The 17,452-nt window shown below is 37.5% G+C and overlaps 3 protein-coding genes across 3 annotated transcripts in view; 2 read left to right on the top strand and 1 right to left on the bottom strand.

Moving 5' to 3' along the window:
- LOC123865730 (vacuolar protein sorting-associated protein 35) overlaps positions 1-17,147 on the top strand; it is a 29,932-nt gene extending 12,785 nt beyond the window's left edge. The window contains exon 19 of the mRNA XM_045906944.1: positions 17,104-17,147. The gene's annotated coding sequence lies outside the window, so the exon portion shown is untranslated. The remainder of the gene's footprint in view (positions 1-17,103) is intronic.
- LOC123865732 (protein LTV1 homolog) lies at positions 315-7,864 on the bottom strand. Its single transcript, XM_045906950.1, has 11 exons — positions 7,734-7,864; positions 7,501-7,659; positions 6,920-7,039; positions 6,367-6,526; positions 4,414-4,527; positions 3,475-3,584; positions 2,961-3,092; positions 2,012-2,169; positions 1,451-1,601; positions 869-1,062; positions 315-519 (listed from the first exon to the last, which is right to left on the bottom strand). Exons 1-11 carry the CDS (start codon positions 7,734-7,736, stop codon positions 342-344), a joined length of 1,479 nt encoding a protein of 492 aa, XP_045762906.1. The 5' UTR covers positions 7,737-7,864; the 3' UTR covers positions 315-341.
- Positions 8,339-17,016, top strand: LOC123865729 (isoleucine--tRNA ligase, mitochondrial). The gene is made up of 13 exons (XM_045906942.1): positions 8,339-8,581; positions 8,911-9,033; positions 9,137-9,353; positions 9,633-9,777; positions 10,298-10,405; positions 11,062-11,264; positions 11,880-12,046; positions 12,438-12,671; positions 13,199-13,365; positions 14,084-14,222; positions 14,373-14,527; positions 15,345-15,479; positions 15,927-17,016. The coding sequence occupies exons 1-13, from the start codon at positions 8,387-8,389 to the stop codon at positions 16,774-16,776; spliced, it is 2,838 nt and encodes a 945-aa protein (XP_045762898.1). The 5' UTR covers positions 8,339-8,386; the 3' UTR covers positions 16,777-17,016.
- Positions 17,148-17,452: the final 305 nt, after the last annotated feature.

Genomic DNA, 17,452 nt, shown 5'->3' with positions numbered 1-17,452 from the left:
GGATGTAGGTTTTTAAAAATTACGAGGGAACTCTAATTTTCCGGGATAAATAGTAGCCTATGTTCTAATCCAGGGTATAATCTATCTCCATTCCAAATTTCAGCCCAATCCGTTCAGTAGTTTTTGCGTGAAGGAGTAACAAACATACACACAAACTTTCGCCTTTATAATATTAGTGTAATGATTCGTAGTCGTATACCTCGTGTTCAGCTCGTCTACCTCTTGTGAGATCTATGTCCACGTCCACTTGTGGGACAACTGTTTACTGTACATTAAAACGATGATATGGGCTTCAAGAAAAAATAAACTGTACCTAATATTTAAAATATATATTTATTACATTATAAAATTTTATTCCCTTGAACATTATTTCTGTTGTTCATCATAATCTTCTCCTGTCGTTTCTTCTCATCCCTGAAAGCCTCTTTGTTGGCTTTCTTCTCTACTCTTCTTTCCTTCCTATATTCTTTGAGGAGGCGTTTTCTTTCTTTCTTTTCTTCTGGAGTTTCTTCTTTCGGTCTGAAAATGGTAGGAATATTATTAAAATTTTATTATTGAATTTTATGTTTATATAAGTATATTTTATCGTTTTCGCAAAGCATATTTATTATACAATCAAAGATTATGTAAATGATAAAAGAGCGTGGATTTGACCTGCAGCTCGCTCCAGCAATGCGCGGGACTTCAATTACTTTTATACATGGCATAATAACTGTATATCAAATCTTTGAAAAAAGCAATTGGTTCTTGCTGGTTCTTCTCGGTAGGAAAGGCATTCCGAACCAGTGGTAGGACGCTCTTGACGATTCAAGAATACTTGTAAAAGTCTAATATAAAAATATTTTGAATTTGAATATAGTCAGGGTACCTTATGGACAAAACGCTCAGCGTGGACAGCACGGTGTCCGCGTCGGTGACTCCGTCGTCGTCGGACGCGTCATTGCTGTGGCTCTTCTGCTCCGCGTTAAACTTGGCGAGTGACTTGAGCGTCAGTTTGTTCTGCGCGCCGAGGATATCTTCCGGGATGCCCGTTTTAGGGTTGATTTTGATTTTCTGGGGCTTCTGAAACAATGTTCCAAAATTAACTAAATAAATATATAATAGTAAAAATAATTTATACATAGTAAATAGACAATTCTAATTGCGATAAATTATTTCTGATTTCAACATTTATATTTAATGGCGAAGAAAACATCGTGAAGAAACCTGCATGCTTGAGCTTTTTAAATTCCGTTACAGGTTTGCCTTTGACTGCGATGTCGCCTGGTGGTAACCACTAAATAGATTCTTTGTACAGTCGTACAGCGCGGCGCGATAAGGGAAAAGTTTGACAGACGTACCAATAGCGCGGCGGTACAGTTCTGCCTGTCGTGCGCGTCGCTTTGTACCATCAAATACATCGATAAATCACCCACTGCGCAAGTACAAGGTCAGAGTTATCGTGGCTTACTTTAGGTTCCTCTATGATCTTAGGATGATTGTAAAGGTTGGAGTAAGTGGACAGGATGGTCTCGCAGTCCCACTTTTCTTTGTTGTCCACTTCCACCGTGACCAGGTCATCCTCTTCTGATTCTTCTTGTATTTCTTGAAGGCGCTGGATTCTAGGTAAAAATTATATTATAAATGCATTATCCATACTAATACAAATACGAAAGAGTCTGTTTGTCTGCTGAACAGCCCATCTGTTTAACCAATTTTGTTTATCAAAATTTGATAATAAGATACTTTGCATCCCGTGCACAAACATATGATACTTTTTATCTTGGAAAATCAAAGAATTCCCATGGTTTTTTTAAAGACACAAATCCACACAGATGTTGCTAGCATCATCTAGTATAATATAAAAATAAATTGAAAGCCTCCTATTTCTTTGAAGTTGTTTAAAAAGATTTCTCACATCAGAATTAAAATAAAATCTGTGAATAAGCTTGCTACCATTATCTTTGTCATTATCAATCTAACTCATTTTATATAAGATATTTAAGTAAAGCCGGGGCGAGGACTAATATACCTGGCTATTTCCTTCTCCTTATCGAGCTGGTATCTTCTCTGTGATTCTTCGAACTCTTCAGCTGCTTCTAGCAATCTCTTATGTGACTCCGGCAGAAACCCTTCTATCTCTTCTAGGTCTAACGCGCCTACTTCTGTATCGTCATATTCCTCAAACATCTGCAAAAGAAGTTGTTATCTAAATATATAAGGAAAAGCTGACTGACTGACTAACTAACTGATCTATAAACGCACAGCTCAATAGATAGGGCTGAAATTTGGCATGCAGATAGCTATGATGCAGACATCCGCTAAGAAAGGATTTTTAAAAATTCAACTCCTAAGGGTGACCCCCTTAGCGGTTTGAAATTTGGTTATCCACACAGACGAAGTCGCGGGCACAAGCTAGTAACTTATAAGCAAGCTATAAAAAATGCATGTTGCTGCAAATATTGAAAACTAGCTGATACCCGCGACTTCGTTCGCGTGGATGTAGGTTTTTTAAAATTCCCGTGGGAACTCTTTGATTTTCCGGGATGAAAGTAGCCTATGCAGGGTATAATCTATCTCCATTCTAAAATTTCAGCCCAATCCGTCCAGTAGTTTTTGCGTGAAGGAGTAACAAACATACACACACACACACACACACACACACACACACACACATACAAACTTTCTCCTTTATAATATTAGTGTGATAGTACAATAAACTTAAAGCTTGCCTTATTTAATTACTTTACAAATCATGCTCACATGGAATGGAGCCAAGAATACCGGCTGCATTTCCACGCTGGTCAGCCAGGCTGATCCGTTGTACAAAAAGTAAGCCTGTCCTTGTGTCAAATATTGGCAACGAATATAATACCCAGCAATCAGTGGTGTGTATTCCATAGATACATAAGATGTACAGGCTCAAGTGGACTCATGACTGTTATGTTAATACCAATTTTTTTTTTAATATCTATGCTCACCTTTTCAAACCTGTTGTCAAGTAGGGACAGTCCCTGGTTTCTCCGAATGACGCTGGAAGACATAGAGTATTGGGAGAATCGTGATTTGGTCTCGTCTTTGTCTCCCCACGATGGCATCTTGTGTCTACCCTCCTAGAACAATTTTTAGAAATGAGTGCAAAGCCAGCCCAAACTCTGACGGAGCTTGCAATTTGTTCAGATTATTTATTACAGAATAAGTAAAATATTTTTTTTTCTTTAGTATCAAACTATGTATCACTAACTCAGACAAATTGTTAAAATTATTATTTTCGAGAAAATCTGTAATTAGCCATATTTATCGATGTAATTAGTATTAAGACAATAAAGATAATATAAGATAAAATAAAATAAAATAAAAATTGCTGTACACCATAATAGGGTATTTTAACACCTTGATAAAAGATGGTGGCCACAAAACAGCTGTTCTGTGTGGTGGCCATTTTTGGCAGAGATAACGTTCCTCTTCAGTTCAATAAGTAGTAGTATTTATTACCTGTGACATGTCACTGTCATCATCATCATCATCAGATACAAAGGCTTTATCGGAACAATCATCACCGGACATACTGTCTTGATCACTATCATCTTCATCGTCAGAACCACCTGAAAATAGAAATCTATACATATAATAAAATTGTAGAAAAGTGGTGTCTGTACAATGGAAATATATAAAAAAAAAGTAGCAGGGGTTGTTATTATATCGATGCCGAACCCGAAATTGTAATTATTTTTTTTTTGTCTGTTTGTCTGTGTGTTTGTGCACGCTAATATCAGAAACGGCTTATTCGATTTAGATACGGTTTTCACTAATATATTGTAGTAAGCTTCACTTAGCATTTAGTGTTTATTTCATGTCAATCGGTTCATAAATAAAAAAGTTATGTCAATTTAAAGTATCACGGCGCCTCGCGCCTGAGCGTCCGTGGCTATATAAAGCGCGAAAAGTCACTATTCCACGCGAACGAAGTCGCGGGCACAGCTAGTACATATTATATTAAAAACTGAGGACTGGAATCAGTTTTATAAAATTTTGTTTTTTACTTTCCAATAAAATTCCAATAAACTCCTCAAATATTCTCCAAGATAACAAGTAGCTAAATTTCAAAGTAGCTGTCTCTGGGATGCAAGTTATCTCTTAGTTATGACTTAGAGTCATATTTCATCAAGGTTCAATGGTTAGGAATATGTGAAAAGGTAATATACAGACAGACATAGACAGACTAGCTTATGCCCGCATGTATTACACAAATTACAATCACCTGTTTTACTCCTCATGGGATTGAATTTTTTTGCCAAATTTCAGCCCGATCTGTACAGTAGTTTGAGCTGTATTTTGATAGATTAGTCAGTCAGTCAACTTTTTCCTTTTATACATACAGATTATAAAGGTATGGATTCACTAAAAATCCTTACAGAGAATAAAATCTAATACCTTCAGCCATGGCCAGCTCAACGAAATTGTCATCTAATTGATTGTCTGGATCATCAAAATCAAAGTCTTCATCTAAAGCGGCCACTACATCTGGGTCCAAATCAAGGCAAAGTCCTGAAAAAAATATTATTATACATTAGACTAGCTGATCTGCCTGGTTTCACTTGTGTGAAATTTATATACATAAGTAAATTAAATTTCCCACAAGTGTGTGAATAAAGTACTTATTTCTGGATGGTGAAAGAATTACTGAAATCAGTTCAGTATTTTCAGTTTGATTTTCTGGGATAAAAATTGCCTCTCTGTCTTTGGAATGCAAGCTATGTCTGCACCTTTTGTTAGAATCAGTTGATTGAGTTTAGCTGTATAAATGTTACAGAAGGTAGAATGTTGTTTGGACAGCTAAAACAAAATCTGTTGGGCAAATATAATTTATAAGAGAATACTGTACCTTCTAGTAATGTACTTTTATTACTTGTAATACAGTGAGCAGGCTATATCTAACAATGGTGTCGATTCTAATGTTTTTCTTTTAACTAAAAGTGTATCTGATTTTTCATTTTAGCTATACAACAATCGATGCGGGCGCAATGCTTTTAAAGCATATATTCGATGCGTGGGAGAACTCACAGAATGCCGTTGGAATTTTCTGTGATTTGTCTAAAGCATTCGACTGCGTTGAGCACGAGACTCTCTTAGCTAAATTGAGCTATTATGGAGTCAAAGACACTGCGCTTAGTCTTATTGCGTCTTATCTCAGTGATCGTATACAAACAGTATGTGTAAATGATGTGAAGTCATCCGGATCAGCCTCATTAATGGGTGTTCCTCAAGGCTCTATCCTAGGTCCCTTCATGTTCTTGGTATATATAAACGATCTACCATATTTTGTCCAAAATACTTGCGATATTGTACTATTTGCTGATGATACGTCTTTGATTTTTAAATTAGATAGAAATGAGAATAATTATGACGATGTAAATAGAGCCATATCGCAGGTCACTCACTGGTTTACTGTTAACAATTTGCTTTTAAATGCAAAGAAAACCAAGTGTGTCGAATTCGCACTGCCCAATACCAAGACGACAAATAACATAAAATTAATGATAAATAATGATATGTTGAAAGTAGAGGAGACCACCGTGTTCCTGGGGATAACTTTAGATGCAAAGCTTCAATGGAACGCCCATATATCAACACTTGCTGGCAAACTCAGCTCTGCTGCTTACGCTGTTAGAAAGATTCGACAGATAACTGACGTGGAAACTGCAAAAATTGTATATTTTGCCTATTTTCACAGTATTATGTCTTACGGAATCTTGCTATGGGGTAAAGCGGCAGATATTGGAAAAATTTTCGTTTTACAAAAAAGGGCAATACGCGCAATTTATAATTTAAAACCGCGCGATTCCCTACGAGAGAAATTTAAGGAAATAGGTATTCTTACAGTAGCTTCTCAATACATTTACAATAATATAATTTTTGTACGACAAAACATCCTCAGCTACAAAAAAATCGGTGATTTCCATGACAGGCCAACTAGAAATCGTAATAAGCTCGCAACTCCTACGCTCCGCCTCAGAAAAGTGGGAAAGTCATTTGTGGGAATGAGTGTAATATTTTATAATAAAATTCCACAGTCAATATTAGACTTGCCTTTACCAAAGTTTAAAAAATCCATTAAAAGTATGCTCCTGGCAAAAGCATATTACACAATCGAAGATTATGTAAATGATAAAAAAGCATGGATTTGACTCGCTCCAGCAATGCGCGGGTCTGCAATTGCTTGTATAGTATAGAATATTATTGTAAATTGCACAATTGAAAAGAGCAACCGCCGAGTTTCTTGCTGGTTCTTCTCGGTAGGAACGGCATTCCGAACCAGTGGTAAATTATTTGACGATTCAAAAGCACTTGTAAAGTTTATTTGAATGAATAAATCTATTCTAATACCTTGTGAAGCAGCCTTGTTTAGTAATCCAACATTTTCTTCCACCTCTGATGCAAACACTGAGCTGGGTAGCTGTAGTGTTTCCGTGCCTTCCTTGGTGTCTTCATCACTACTGTCCTGGCTCTGAGAGACTGGCTTTTGCTTCCTTTTGTGAGAGGATTTCTGTTTAGGAAAACAAAAGTATAGTGCAGAAGATTGTGACATGATTGAAGGACAAACTAACAAGCAACACACTTTTTTTTCTCTCCTCTGGCTTTACACTGATTAGCAAATGTCAAGTTTGTAGTTATTTACAAGTTAGGGAAACTATATGTATAAGTATGGACTTCGTCTGTGCCGGCGCCCGCCGACATACACGCGGCGCGCCTTTAGAGTGTTTCCCAGTCAGTTCCACCACCAATAAACACCGGCAGAACACAAAAACCGGCCACTTCTAACAAAAAAACACTACAAAAAGACACAACACGCGCGCCAGCAAATGCCACCACAGACGAAGTAAAACAACACACTTTCACATTAATTATAATATGGGTAGTGAGTGCAGGGTATACATACAGGCTGTAACACCAGTGTGACCTCCCTAGTGTCTTTGAGATGTTGCAAATAGTTGTAGTCATCATCAAAGTATACTCCATACTTCATCTGCTCCTCTCTTCTCTGCTCAGGTGTTAATTCCTAAAAAGGAATCCTAAATTAGTATAGACCTACTTTGTAATTTGCACTAGCTTAGATTAACCCTACTTTTTAAACTAGTCATTTATATGGAATATTGTCCTATCTCAACCATTTAAAACAAAAATCAAAATTAGGAAACTGATGTGACTGTTATGTTTACTTAGAAAACTAAGTATTAACTGCATGAGATTACAGGAAAGACACATGCAAAGAGCAAAACTAAAAAAAAACCAACAAATTTCAAAATTGTATGTCCTACAGTACAATAGGGTCTTAAAATTATAAGTCTAATTTAAATCTGTCATGCAATGGCGGGCAATTTTTATAGTACAGTATAGTATAGTATAGCAAGTAAGAAAACCACTCTAAAACTGTTTTAGAAAACACTGCCTTATCCCGCAAATTTCGTTAACTAGGTCAAATAACACGCAAAAGAGTCGCTTCAGGTTATGTTTACGTACGGGTTCTTTCTCTTTTCTTGCAGGTATATTGGCATTCACTGGCACCAGAACACGCTGCGGGGCGCTCTCATCAGCCACCAGAGGATCCCTCTGGGATCTATGCACCAGATTAAACGTTACTGCTTTTTTTCGGTCTATAAACTTCTTTTTGGCTTTCGGCTGAAATAATTAACCATGTTAAGAACGTACGACGTATCACAGCAACTTAGCTCTCAACTATTGTATTTAGTTACCATTTTGATAGTGTTTATTTAGTTGAACTACGTCTATGAATTGAAATTGATTATTTTTTAAAGGTTTTGACTTTTTGAGCAGGCAAAATGGGCCAAACATGTGTTGTTTTCAAAAACATGAAAAAGACAGCTGTCAAAAGTATGACAATAGTATTAAAAAAAGTTCGCTGCGTTCATGCGTTCTTAATATAATTCAATTAAGGTATCAACAGACGATCCAACTTGCAGCTGATTGTCAGCTAGTGTCAGCATTTTTTCGGTCAGAATCTCTAACAATGCCATAGACTACGCAGGACTTCGTCTGTGATGGCGTTTGCTGGCGCGCGTGCTGTGCTTGTTTGGAGTGTTTTTTTTTGTTAAGAGTGGCTGGTTTTTGTGTTAGTTGGTGTTTTTTGGTGGTGGAACTGACTGGGAAGCGCTCTAAAGGGGCGCCGCGCGTATGTCGGCGGGCGCCGGCGCAGACGGAGTCCATACTTGTATAAATTCAATAACTTGAAAATATCACAAACTTGACATTGGCTAATCAGAGTAAAGCCAGATTTAAAGAAAAAAAAAAATAGACTACGCAGAGACGCTGTGCTGATGACTGACAGTGACAATGACATTTCCTTTTAAATGACAGCTTATGTCATAATAAATTTCTAACCTAAAATATGCTAAAAACTCAAAATTTTACAATTTACCAGTCTAATTACAGAAAATTAACCGCGAAATGGACTTGCGTAGCATGCGTAAGAGTAAAAAGTACAGCAGAACCAAAAACAAAAACTTACTCTCATACAATTTTGTTTCCAAAAACCAATTTTCCGGCACGATCGAACAATGCAACTAAGGAAGATATTCAAAAGGTATGCAATTTCTTCTTTTTTACCAAGCATATAGAAATATACCAACTCAGTAGTTGGTCTTGGTTAATTTTATCCTTGAACGAGATAAATTTGAAACAGGTAAAGTACATTTTTTAAAACTTAAATAAGTATTTACAAATATTTTTAACCTATTCATAACATTCACATACTTAATAAGTGATTTAAGCGACAAAAAGAGTCTTAAGTTAAACTAAAAACTTTATTTTTTAAAAAAAAAAATGTACTTAAAAGCTCAACCAATAACCATAAATCCATTGAGTAAATACTTAGGTGCCTAAGTATAAAATTGCGTGTATTGTATTTTGCAGACAGCCAAGTTTTCTGAACTGTACAACTGGCAGAGAGAACATCTGACAGGTGCAGAGTTTGTGTTGCATGATGGTCCACCTTACGCCAATGGAGACTTGCATATGGGCCATGCTGTTAATAAGGTAGTAATTTAATTTCGTTATTATCTTTTACCTCTTATTTAAAAGTAGACAATGGCATGCATTCTGATGTCTAACGCTAAACTAAATTTGGACTTTTCCACAGATTATAAAAGATATAAACAACAGAAGCCAGCTCCTGCAAGGTAATAAAGTCCACTACATTCCTGGCTGGGACTGCCATGGTCTGCCCATTGAGTTCAAAGCACTCAACACTAAGGCAAGGAAAAATGAACCCTCAGACCCTGTGCATACGAGACAAATTGCCAGGTCATTTGCTTTGGAGACTATTGAAAGGCAGAAGGAAGCTTTTAAAAGTTGGGGTGTGTTAATAATTATATTATATTTTTCAATCTTTAATCAAACACAGTTATTTGTCTGTGTTATGCTTTTGATCTCGTAAATGCTGACAACGCGAATGTTTAGACAGAGTTGTGACGACAGTGTTATAGGGCCCTAACTATGTAGGCCAGTTGGGGTTGCTCCTTTATCCTGCATTTACTGCATGATTGCTTTTTTTGATTGAAAGAAGAAAATAAAACAAAAATTTTACATTTAAAACTAGTACATTTCTTTCTAATTTATTGAAAAATCTATCACAGGCATTATGGCTGACTGGGATAAGCAATGCTATTTAACGCTGGACAAAAAGTACGTACAGAATCAGTTGCGACAGTTCTACAAGATGTATATGTCTGGCTTGATATATCGGGCATTGAAGCCTGTTTATTGGTCACCATCTTCCAAGTAAGTTAATTTTTAAAATGCTCTTCTTAATATATATTTTTATTATATTTGTCTGTCAAAGATTCTTCTGTTTGTCTCTCAACTAGTATTAATAATTGCTGTCTTGATCTTAAAGGAATAATGTAATCCATTTTTTTTTAAACTAGCTGATCTGCCCCAGCTTTATTAGAATAGATTTTTGAAAACTCTTTCTTAGTGAGCGTGTTTGTTATAAAAAAACCTATTTTTTTAAATTGAGAATATTACAATAAAACTTAAAGCTAGCTTCATCTAATTACTACAAATCCTTCCAGCACCGAATGGTGCCCAGAATATTGGCTGCATTTCCGCGCTGGACAGCTAGGCTGATCCTGTGCGCAAAAAATGAGCCAGCCCTTCTGTCACCAGATGAGGCTATTAATCGCAGTGAATTGTCTCGTAAAAATGTTTAACACTAAAAGACTATGGCCACAGGGCCTCCACGGCAAACGGAACAGGTAACTTCTAGTTATTTTGTGTTTTAGAATAGCTTTTGTTTTAGAACAGCCTTAGCTGAAGCCGAGTTAGAATATGACCCGCAGTTCAAAAGCAAAGAAGTGTATGTAAAAATGCCAATGATCATAACTCCCAAACCTGCAAAGCATTTAGAGTAAGTATGACTTATTATTTTAACAGTAAATGTAGATTTGAAGAGATGTTTTAACAATATAAAAGTGAATATCTCAATTTAATTAATAAATATCACTTGCTTTAATGGTGTAGCTAAACATCGATCGTGAAGAATATGTGCCAGAGAATTCTCTATATTTTTTTTAAAGGCGTGTGAAGTCTGCCCATCGTCACTTTGCTAGCATGGTGAACTACAGCCTAACAGTCGTCAGTGTATATGTATGTGTGTGTGTGTGTTTACCCATACAGACACACAGGAATACACACGAACACACATACGAATACACCCAGATACATAAAAACTGGCGCGTCGTTTATGCACCTATGAGTAAAACAACACCTAGCAACGTGCTTCAAAAAGAGCAACCTGTTACCTGTCTTTAGAATTCACTAGCCGATGCCCGCGGCTTCGCCCGCGTGGATTTAGGTTTTTCGAAATCCCGTGGAAACTCTTTAATTTTCCGGGATATAAAGTAGCCTATGTGCTAATCCAGGATATTATCTATCTCCATTCCAAATTTCAGCCAAATCTGTCTAGTAGTTTTTGCGTGAAGGAGTAACAAACATACACACACACACACACACACATACAAACTTTCGGCTTTATAATATTAGTGTGATGTGATTGTTCCACAGTAAACCCATATCAGCTATAATTTGGACGACTACTCCTTGGACCCTGGTAGCAAACAAGGCAATCGCATACAGTGCACAAATGATGTACGCTGTAGTCTCTCTCAGTAGCAGGCCAGATGAACTGTTCCTGATCGCACAAGACCAGATTCAAGAGTTGGAGAAGGTTTTGGGCGCTGAAATTAGTGTTTTCGTTAAGTTTAAAGGTAAATATTTTTGATCAGAAAAATAAGGATTATAAGTGAATTACACTGGAAAACAGGCATATTTTAGTGTGATGATAGGATAAGGAGAAGTTGGCCTACTGTCCTTGTTGTCCTACTTCGGGGGTTCGGGGATTCGATTCCAGGCACGCACCTCTATATTTTCGGAGCTATGTTAGCAATTAAATAGCACTTTCTTATACGGCGAGGGAAGATATCGTAAGAAACCTGCATGCCTGAGAGCTCTCCAAAATTTTCTGAAAGGTCTGTCAGCCAATCTGTTATATCACACTTCACACTTTATCACACTAATATTATAAAGGCGAAAGTTTGTATGTGTGTGTGTGTATGTTTGTTACTCCTTCACGCAAAAACTACCAGACGGATTTGACTGAAATTTGGAATAGAGATAGATAATATCCTGGATTAGCACATAGGCTACTTTTTATCCCGGAAAATCAAAGAGTTTCCACGGGATTTCGAAAAACCTAAATCCACGCGGGCGAAGCCGCGGGCATCGGCTAGTACCGCATAAATATCAGAAGGAGCATGGAAAATTCTTCTCAAATTAAGATATTTTAATGTTAGACTTTAAATAGCGTGGTATGATTTAACCAGGTCAGCATCTCCAGGGCTGTTCATACAAAAACAATCTTTCCCCGAATGTTTTGCCGTTTCTGGAAGCGGATCACGTGACGAAAGGCAAAGGCACGGGACTCGTTCACACTGCGCCTGCGCACGGACCGGAGGATTTCTTGGTCGCTTTGAAGAATAACATGACTGTGGTATGTTTTTCAGAGATAGCTTATTATGTGAAATGTTTCATTGGTTAGGACTTTCTGTAGTTCCAATTTTGTTGATTGTTGTATTTTAAAAAACTGACTATAGACTTGTTTTCTGGGGATATTGATTTATTGTTCTTTGAAATAAAGATTTTTCGAGTCTATTGTTTGACGTTTATTTTTGTGTTTTAAAAAAATATTCACCAACTCGTACGTAACATAGATACAACGGACTAGCCTGCACGCATGGCTGGCCGCGGTATTACTATTGGTTTGAGCCTCGAGGACGCTTTCGAGTTTTCTTTTTCTCAATTGCATACCTAAACAATACAAACCTTGGTTCCAAACTAACTAAAAGATGAAAAACTATTAAATTCTATAAATCTGTAAACAGGAATGCAACGTAAACGAACTTGGCCAATACACGAACCTTGGCCCCAAACTCGACGGCCTCCAAGTCCTAACCGAAGGCCAGGATGCCGTCATCAAAATGCTGGAACAGTCCATCCTTCAGACAGGAACATATGTCCACTCCTATCCGCTGGACTGGCGGACCAAGAAGCCCGTCATCATCAGGGCGAGTCATCAGTGGTTCATTGACACATCTGCGTTGAAGGAGAAAGCATTGGTAAGTTTGAAAAATTATGCTTTTGTTGTGATTCCCCAAAAACTCTAAATTTTGGTTTTTATTAAAATTATTTTTGACAGATCACGAACTGGTTCATCTCTGACATTTTTGGAAATACTGTGTCCGAAACCTCAAAGTAGCAAGTCCTTTATTCAGAAAGATAAATATTTTTGGATGCCTAATTTTTTCGAGACTGTAATACCTTTCTTTTCGTACGGAACGTGGTCTATATCTTTGTGGATTGACTGATGAGGCTGAATTTCATATTGAATTGGGTCTGTTTATTACTCTGGGCCTATGTTTGACATAAGCGTGACAATCTAAGCCTCAATAGCTCAACCGGTAAAGGAGTGGACTGAAAACCGAAAGGTCGACGGTTCAAACCCCGCCCGTTGCACTATTGTCGTACCTACTCCTAGCACAAGCCTGACGCTTAGTTGGAGAGGAAAGGGGAATATTAGTCATTTAACATGGCTAATATTCTTTATAAAAAAAAAAAAAATCTATTAGTTGTATACTCATTCCAGGCAGCTCTGGAACAAGTCACAATCCTTCCACCGTCAACAGCAGAGCAATCTCGGCAAGGCTTCAGAGCGCAGCTGGAGAAACGGCCCTATTGGTGCATTTCACGACAACGTGCCTGGGGCGTGCCCATTCCCGTGCTCTATAGAGGAAGTGACGTCATTCTTAACGAGTAAGTATTAGTTCTAGATATCAGGTAATTGTTTAACCCTCAACAACAGAAAAATCTCGGCACAGAGCGCATTTGGAGAAACGGCCCTATTGGTGCATTTCACGACAACGCGCCTGGGGCGTACCCATACCCGTGCTCTATAGAGGAAGTGACGTCATTCTTAACGAGTAAGTGTTAGTTCCAGGCATCGCTGGAACAGCTGGAGTAATGCCAACATACGATGACAAATGCCAGAGGTAAAATTTTGCGCGTATACCCTAAATGCCTTCAAAGCGAGAGTGAATAGGCATCTTCTAAGCAAGCGCTCTCCAACCTAGACCTCATCGTTGCTTTTTTAAGCATGATTATCGTCAAACGTAAGCCTGTCTTGCATTTTAAAAAACTCTTCCAAAGTTGTTTACTTTTTGGTCTGTTGCTAATTGTTGATTATTATTAGTCTTTTCTCAGAGAGAGAAGGGTTCAGGCCATTGTCTGCCACGCTCTCCCAATGCGGATTGGCAGACTTCACACGCCTTTGAGTACATGGAGAACTCTCAGGCAAGCAGGTTTCTTCACGATGTTTTCCGTTACCATTAAAGCAAGTGACATTTAATAGCTTAAAACACACATAACTGAAAAGTTAGAGGTGCGTGCCCTTGTTCGAACCCTTGACTTCCGAATTAGATCCGGAACGTTCTAACCACTAGGCTATCACAGCTTTTGTATTATTATGTTTTAGGGAGATCCTGGAAAGGTTATGTTCTTTAGTGGAAAAACACGACGCTGATATCTGGTGGACTTGTGACGTCAGAGACTTGATTCCAAAGGATGTTGCGAAAAAATATGACTTTGAAATTGAAGAAATCAGTAAAGGCAAGGTAAGTCCCTTCATTTCTTTATTTTTACCAGATTAGCTGATGCCCGTGAATTCGTGCGCTAGATTTAGGAATTTGGAAATCCCGGGAAAATTTTTAGATGGCTTGTTGTGTTAAAAATATAAGTATGTGTATGGAATGTTACTTTTCCAGGATATAATGGACATCTGGCTAGACTCGGGGCTGTCCTGGCAGATGTTAAAGGGGAAGAAAGCTCGACTATACTCCGAAGGGGTGGATCAGCTGACGGGGTGGTTCCAAGCGTCCTTACTCACGTCTCTAGCTCTGAAAGACGATGCTCCATATGAGTACGTACATTTTATACTTAATAATTAGCTTATGACCGCGACTTCGTCCGCTTGGACTATACTCCCCTCCTCTATTTTACCCCCTTAAGGGCTGAATTCCAAAAACACTTAGCGGATGCCTACGCGATAAGAGTTTAGTGGAAAAACACGACGCTGATATCTGGTGGACTTGTGACGTCAGAGACTTGATTCCAAAGGATGTTGCGAAAAAATATGACTTTGAAATTGAAGAAATCAGTAAAGGCAAGGTAAGTCCCTTCATTTCTTTGTTTCTACCAGATTAGCTGATGCCCGTGAATTCGTGCGCTAGATTTAGGAATTTGGAAATCCCGGGAAAATTTTTAGATGGCTTGTTGTATCTTATTTTGCTAGGGAATCGTAAGCCGTCCCAGTTTCTTCGTCATTTATGTTCCCTGGCTGGAGAATATGTAGCAGCCATGCAGCGTATGATAGATAACTTGATAAATAAAAATACCGCTACAAATTAACTTGTATTACTTGGGCTGTATTTACAATATGTGTTTTGGTTACAATTAAAACTGTGGTAGAATAACGAGGTCCGGAGCTTGATGCTAGACCGAGGTGTTTCGGTCTTGATGATCTGAAGTGAATTGGTTGAATGCGCTGCCCGGGGTTCGTCCAGGCCAGCAAGATATTTTGAATCGCTCCGAATTCAAATTGTGTTCTCTAAGTGACAGCTGCAAAGTGTGTTGCTTTCTTCGCAGCTGCCGGTCTTAAAAGAGGCTGCATGCCTCTACACTTACCTTCATAGCTGAAGGGTTAGAGATTTGTGCTGAATTTACATTTTACATTTAAGGTCAATATTCGTGCACGGCTTCGTAGTGGACGAGAAGAAACGTAAAATGTCTAAATCTATTGGCAACGTCATAGACCCTAAATCCATCATATACGGGGACAAGAAACAACCTGCGTATGGAGTCGATACGCTCAGGTAAAAAAAGATTTTATAAAAAAATATATTTTGGAAGCATAATTGTTGTTGTTTAATAGAAATTGATTACTGAGGTGTCAGAGTCTTTTCTATTTATTATTTATCTATTCTTTGTTCCAGTCTATTATTTTCTATTATTTTTGTTCTGACCTGAAAAACTAGATATCCATTGATCTCTCCATTATCTACGCTCGACAACAATAAATATAGTAAAATTGTATTTGTTTTGAAAGTTACGACTCTTAAAGCATCTCTATTTTAAACTTTTTGAGCTTGCCTCGTGTTAAATATACCGACGCGACCATGGAGAGCACTCTTAACTCTATTATTGCACGATGTATAGTGCCGTGCCGTGCAATACTTTGCCGTGCCGTGAAATACTTAAGTATCACGTGTCGTAATGTACTATTAAGAAAATATATTCGTAACAAAATGTTTTCCTTTCAGATGGTGGGTAGCCAGTCACGCCACTCAACATTCTCAGATAGTTATAAGCAAGAAACTTCTAGAAGACTGCCAGAACGAGGTCATCAGACTTCGCAACATTATAAAATACCTTCTCGGCGTCATTAACGACTTGGAAAAGTCGAATTTTAACCAAAACCCGACCTTAAATTACTTCGACCAATACATGGTAGAAGAATGTCATGAGTTTGACAAGCAAATACGCGATTATTACAATAACTTTAGGTATAACCAAGTCACTCAATCTGTATTATTTTTCATTAGCAATAAAGTATCAGGACTATACTGTCACTGTATAAAAGATAGGTTATATTGTTCTGAAAAGAATTCAATCGAAAGGTTGTCAGCGCAACTTGTAATTCATACGATTTTAGTCTCTATCTGTAAGGCGTTAGGTCCAATTTTGCCTCATTTAGTCGAAGAGGTGTGGCGTTATCATCCTTTGTATGACAAACCATTTTATTTTACTAAGGAAATACCTATTTTACAGACTAAAAATATAGAAATGTCTCTAATGGACGCCATATTGAATATTAAAAAAGATGTCTGCATGAAAACAAAGAATGAAACTTTAAAAAAGTTTAAATTAAATTTGAGGGTAGATTCGAATTTGTATAGAAAATTGAATGAATTAAATGTGAGTGATGGAGTGAACGATAGCGTTTTGTGTGAAATTTTAGAACTGTCAGCTGTCAATTTGACAGATAGTCAAGGCGGGAAACGGGAAATCGTGTTGTCACAGAGTAAAAATGGACAGTGCTTGAGATGTAGGAAATATAATGCCGCAGATAATAGTGATAAATGTTTAAGGTGTGAAAAAGTTTTAGCTTAGAGCCATGCCGTATTTTTAGTTAATGTTAAAAGATAAAAAAATAATGTCTATCTATCTGTTTGTTCGTTGCCTATACGTTCGGGCAGTCTGGTTCATTCGATTGCTTCGAAACGATGTACAGTTATTGTTGGAACTTGCGGGAACGTTTCTGACATAGTATGAAAATAAGTGATATTTATTTGATTTGCATAAGTAAGTAAATAGTTGATTATTAATTGTTATTAAAAGTTATAGCATTTTTGTATTTCTTTTATTTAAAACACCTCACCTAATTCCATGTTTGTCGTCCTACTTGTTAGACGGCCTGTATTGTCGCCCAAGGAGGAAAAAAATCGGTCAAGTGCGTGTCCATCTCGCACACGAAGGAATCCGTACCATCGTTCAAGAAATAACTATTTATTTATTTTTATGGCAGCCATTTTGAAATTTTTATTATTTGTTGTTATAGCGACAATTGAAATACACATTCTGTGACAACTTTATCTATTACGTACGGTTCACGAGATACAGCCCGCGTATGTCACCCGGACCTTTTCAACGAATCGTCTGACACCTCATTTACCAAAATCGACCCAGTAGTTAGGCGCTACGGTGGAACACAGAATCTGGATACAAACATACATACATACATACATAGACTGCTAAAATCATAACCATTTTGGCTTTGCCGTAGTCG

Source organism: Maniola jurtina, chromosome 5 (genome assembly GCF_905333055.1).
Source record: "Maniola jurtina chromosome 5, ilManJurt1.1, whole genome shotgun sequence".
In the NCBI taxonomy this organism is placed as follows: Eukaryota; Metazoa; Arthropoda; class Insecta; order Lepidoptera; family Nymphalidae; genus Maniola; species Maniola jurtina.
This window is presented reverse-complemented; position numbering and strand designations above follow the sequence as displayed.

Bases quoted from the DNA above. Each gene is read 5' to 3' on its own strand.
- LOC123865732 (XM_045906950.1), bottom strand. The intron at 7,040-7,500 runs GTACGTAAACAT...ATTCCTTTTTAG, and splicing joins CAAGAAAAGAGAAAGAACCC to GAATTAACACCTGAGCAGAG. The intron at 3,093-3,474 runs GTAATAAATACT...AAATTGTTCTAG, and splicing joins ATGACAGTGACATGTCACAG to GAGGGTAGACACAAGATGCC.
- LOC123865729 (XM_045906942.1), top strand. From the start codon at position 8,387: ATGCTAAAAACTCAAAATTTTACAATTTACCAGTCTAATTACAGAAAA. The intron at 8,582-8,910 runs GTATGCAATTTC...TGTATTTTGCAG, and splicing joins CTAAGGAAGATATTCAAAAG to ACAGCCAAGTTTTCTGAACT. The intron at 10,406-11,061 runs GTAAGTATGACT...ATTGTTCCACAG, and splicing joins AAACCTGCAAAGCATTTAGA to TAAACCCATATCAGCTATAA.